Genomic DNA, 4,948 nt, shown 5'->3' on the forward strand with positions numbered 1-4,948 from the left:
GGGTCACGTCTGTGGCCATGCCTGCTGGCTCGGGGGAGCAAGGCGACGCCAGGTCCTGAAGTGCTCGCTTTTTGGTGGAAGGGACCAGCTTGGTGATGGCTGGCACTGGCTCCTTCAGAGGCACTTTCTGGTAATGCTTTGTTTTGATCATGTGCACGCTGAGGTCTTGCAAGGACTCGAAGGAGTGCCCACAGTACATGCACTTCAGCACCTTCTGGGCATCCTCCTTGCCCTCCATCTCCATTAGGGAGCGCTTCCTGGGCTTGGACCACCGCTTGGTCTTCTCTGAGTCCTTGTCCCTGTTGTCATCGCGATAGTGGCCCGTCTCGTTCATGTGCACCGTCAGTTCCACCAGCGTGTCATAGGCAGCACTGCAGTCTTTGCACCGAAACTTGCTGGCGCCAGTGAACACAGACCCGTAGAGCTTGTTGTTCTGCCGGTAGAGCTGCACGGTGCTGAAGAGGCTGGGCTCGGGGAGCAGGCCGTAGGAGGATGTCTGCTGCAGCGTCTTGGCCAGGGCAGCCTGGTGCCAGTCGTACCCGGAGCCGCTGCTGTTACTGGTGGTGCTGCTGTGGCTGGTGCTGGTGCTGCAGCTGGTGCTGGGCGTGCTCGCGGTGGTACTGGCCGTACTGGTGGGAGGCGTGGGGGTGGCGGTAGAGCCCTCCTTCTGGCTGACATCGTTGCTGGTGGTAGAGCTGGACTTCTTCAAGTCCAGAGCTAGGCTGGACCAGCAGGACTCCGAGAACAAGTTTGCATACACAGCCTTGATCTGTGCCAGGCTGTCCTGGGGGTAGGAGATGCCGTCCGGACACTGCGGGTCCTCCTTCTCCTCTCTGGAGGAAGAGCTTTTGAAATTGGCCAGCTGGTCACTGCTCTCGCTGAAAGGCGACCCGTAGCCGGCGTCCTGGTTCGTCGCAGTGCTGACGGGGGAGTTCTGGTAACTCTGGGCCTCTTTGGGCTCGGTCTCCTCGGCGCACACGTATTCGCTCTCCTGAACGTCCAGAGACAGCCCATCCCCCTCCACGTGCTCGTCATCTATCTCCGCTGCCTTCAGTTCTTCCTCAGGAACATAAGCTAGGAGAGAAAAATGAAGCGTGGTCAGAAGCAGTAAATCATCTTCAAGGACGCAGCCTCCCCAGCAGTTAGACGATCTTTAAAAAGATGTTTTTCAGCCGAGCTCCCAGGCTACAAGGCTTCCCCAACTTTATCTGTCTACCCACTCTGCAACTCCGTGGCGAGAGTTAGGTTTCAGGAAGACAACGTTCCCCCTCAGATCGAACATTTCCATCCCAGGAGTCCAACCCAGGGGCAGTCTCCGCCCCTCAAAGACACCAGCGTGCCCAGAGAGGGCAGGGAGTCCGGCCACCTCCCCCACAGCAAGTATCTGAAACACCCTGAGCACCCCGGGTGTCAACCTTTGGGACAAGAGATCTCAGACAGTCTTAGATGGTTTTCACAAACACACTCCTCAGTGGCGAGCAGCAAAAACACCCCGGCCATCACCAAAGAGACCAATGCAGCCTCCTGCCAACGGTGCAGAGCAACGTGGGGTTGCCGGATGCGGAAAGGCCGCAGGGCGCAGCAGTGTCACCACCTGAGCGCCATCGACGGATGAGCGCATGGGCAAATGACCTATGTCCTCACAGCGATGGCGCTCAGCGTTAGGAGGAAGGACATCCCGGCACATGGAGGACACAGGCTGAGGGAGACGAGCCCGTCACGAAGGGCAGAAACCGTGCGGCTCACCATAGGCTCACAGACACAGAGCACGGGATGGCAGCTGCCCAGGCCCGGGGAGGAGGGGTGGGAGATGCTGTTCAACGGGATGGAGTTTCCCTTGCGGAAGATGAGGAAGCTCCCGAGGGTGACGGTGCATAGCGTACGTGTTATAAATGCCTCTGAACTGCATTCCTAAAAATGGTTCAAATGGTAGCTTTTATGTTCTGTTTTATCACAACAAAAATAATTAATTAAAAAAGGCCATGTTGACCCTGTAGCCTAAACCAGGTCCCACATAGCCAACTGTGGTTCAAATCCCAGTCCTGGCAGACACACCAGGCATGTATGCATAAGTACCCAAAATTCAATGGGATGAAAAACATGGAGAAGGGATTGACGCATGAACACCCCGGCCCCGGTTGGGGTGCTTTCTCTCTGTCCCTGTCTATCTCTCTCTGTCCCTGTCTCTCCATCTCTCTATCCCTGTCTATCCATCTCTCTCTGTCCCTGTCTCTCCATCTCTCTCTCTGTCCCTGACTCTCCACCTCTCTCTGTCCCTGACTCTCCACCTCTCTCTGTCCCTGACTCTCCACCTCTCTCTGTCCCTGACTCTCCACCTCTCTCTGTCCCTGACTCTCCACCTCTCTCTGTCCCTGACTCTCCACCTCTCTCTGTCCCTGACTCTCCACCTCTCTCTGTCCCTGACTCTCCACCTCTCTCTGTCCCTGACTCTCCACCTCTCTCTGTCCCTGACTCTCCACCTCTCTCTGTCCCTGACTCTCCACCTCTCTCTGTCCCTGACTCTCCACCTCTCTCTGTCCCTGACTCTCCACCTCTCTCTGTCCCTGACTCTCCACCTCTCTCTGTCCCTGACTCTCCACCTCTCTCTGTCCCTGACTCTCCACCTCTCTCTGTCCCTGACTCTCCACCTCTCTCTGTCCCTGACTCTCCACCTCTCTCTGTCCCTGACTCTCCACCTCTCTCTGTCCCTGACTCTCCACCTCTCTCTGTCCCTGACTCTCCACCTCTCTCTGTCCCTGACTCTCCACCTCTCTCTGTCCCTGACTCTCCACCTCTCTCTGTCCCTGTCTCTCCATCTCTCTCTGTCCCTGACTCTCCACCTCTCTCTGGCAAGTGCACATACCTTCTAGCAATTAAAAAACTTTTAATTAAAGAATGAAAGCCTACAGAGAGGCCCCTCAGCCTGCTCCCGCTGAGACAGCACAGTAGCATGCCTTCAGGGTCCGCTGCAGGACACACTAGGCCCTCCGTGACCATCTCAGACACCGCAGCATAGCTCACCCGAGGACGACAGCCGCCTGCCCCACCCTGAACGGTCACCCACCGTCCTTTCACTTCTTTCTTTTCCTCTTTTTTTTTTTTCTTTTTCTTTTTTTTTTTTAGGAAACAAGTAGATAAACGAGTACTTTATCACCAACTTGGAAAATCTGGGGTTAAGATATTTTCCAGAAAGCTCCTATTAAAATGCATTGACATGACCTGAGAGGGGTGTCTCATTAAATATAATCATTCATTATCACATTATCAGAGCCAGACCCTAAGGGACTATGGCAAAGAGCACTGGCGTTTTCAGGAGGGTTGATAGAAGGGACAGAAAACATCTTGGTGGCCCAGAGGGAGGACACCGGGGCAGGTGGAAGTGACATGAGCTTCACTCTGCTGGGGAAGGGCTTCGGATTCCAGCACACTCATGCTCCCCACGCACACGGGTGCACATAGGCATGCACGCACACGCGTGTAGTGAGATGATGGGATGGACCACGTGGGGAGCCTCTTCCAGTGTCAGCCCCTGGAGTCCCTGCACACAGTGCTCTCCGGCACACGGCCCCGGTCCACCTCCGGGCACCAGCATGACGCCATCTGAGTGCATGGTGCCATCTGAGCACACACACAGCTGAGCACACGGTGCCATCTGAGTGCACACACAGCTGAGCACACACACAACTTAGCACATGGCGCCATCTGAGCTCACACACAGCTGAGCGCACACACAGCTGAGCACACGACGTCATCTGAGCGCACACACAGCTGAGCACACGGCACAGCTGAGCGCACACACAGTTGAGCACACGGCGCAGCTGAGCACACGGTGCCATCTGAGCACACATACAGGTGAGCACACGGCACAGGTGAGTACACGGCGTCATCTGAGCGCACACACAACTGAGCACATGGCACAGCTGAGCACACAGTGTCATCTGAGAGCACACACAACTGAGCACATGGCACAGCTGAGCACACGGCGCCATCTGAGCACACACACCACTGAGCACACGGGGCAGCTGAGCACATGGCGCCATCTGAGCACACACACAGCTGAGCACACGGCGCCATATGAGCACACACACAGCTTAGCACATGGCACCATCTGAGCACACGATGTCATCTGAGCGCACACACAGCTGAGCACACGGCACAGCTGAGCACACGGCGCCATCTGAGCGCACACACAGCTGAGCACACAGCGCAGCTGAGCACACGGCGCCATCTGAGCACACACGCCGAGCATCTTGAGCAGAACTAGAGCCTGGGAATCACAGTCCCGCCACACAGCCCTACTGCGGGGAAACGAACGACAGTGTGAGCCCCTGGGCTTCTGCTGTAGTGGTGGCGTCGGGGTAACGCTCCAGGTGATTCCACAGCCCTCCAGTAAACGGCGATGCTCGTAGAATTAAATGATTTCCAAGTTCAACCACACCTTCCTCTTGCTCCTAACTGTTAAAGTTTCAGGGAGGCTCCATGTTGAGGATTCATGGCTTGGACCCTCAGCCCAGAGTCTCCACTCGAAGGACCACTGAACAGACTCACTGGCTGGGCCCACAGTCCACCTCCCTGATGGACTCTGAGATGACAGTGAAGTCTGCCCAGGCGGCCAGCATATTGGGACCAATCGCAGGCGGTCTCATGGACGTGGTTGCACCATCTTTGCAAAAGGAAGTTCTATGCCCTCCCAGCTATTCCAAAGGGAACATTTAATGTGAACAAGTTCAGCTCAGCTGGGGAGGGCCAGCACCGTGCCTTTGCCCAGGGATGTGATTGCCTATAGGCGGCGTCAGTGAGCTCGGTCAACGGACTAAGGGCATGCTAGGTGAAATGGGAGACATCCACAGCTGACACACACCCAGCTGTACCCCACAGTAGGCAACTGGCCAGTGTGCTAAACAAATAAACTCGTCAGTCAGCTTCCCACAGCCTGGAAGGCGGAGTC

At 56.1% G+C, this 4,948-nt stretch overlaps 1 protein-coding gene across 1 annotated transcript in view; it reads right to left on the reverse strand.

The window, feature by feature from the left end:
• TSHZ1 (teashirt zinc finger homeobox 1) overlaps positions 1 to 4,948 on the reverse strand; it is a 67,353-nt gene that overhangs the window by 2,826 nt on the left and 59,579 nt on the right. Inside the window, 2 exon segments of the mRNA XM_027768127.1 lie at position 1; positions 3 to 1,074. The exon segment at position 1 is cut by the window's left edge and continues 2,826 nt beyond it. Of these exon segments, the coding sequence (XP_027623928.1) occupies position 1; positions 3 to 1,074 (1,073 nt within the window).

This window comes from Tupaia chinensis, unplaced genomic scaffold (assembly GCF_000334495.1).
Source record: "Tupaia chinensis unplaced genomic scaffold, TupChi_1.0 Scaffold145592_1, whole genome shotgun sequence".
NCBI lineage: Eukaryota > Metazoa > Chordata > Mammalia > Scandentia > Tupaiidae > Tupaia > Tupaia belangeri.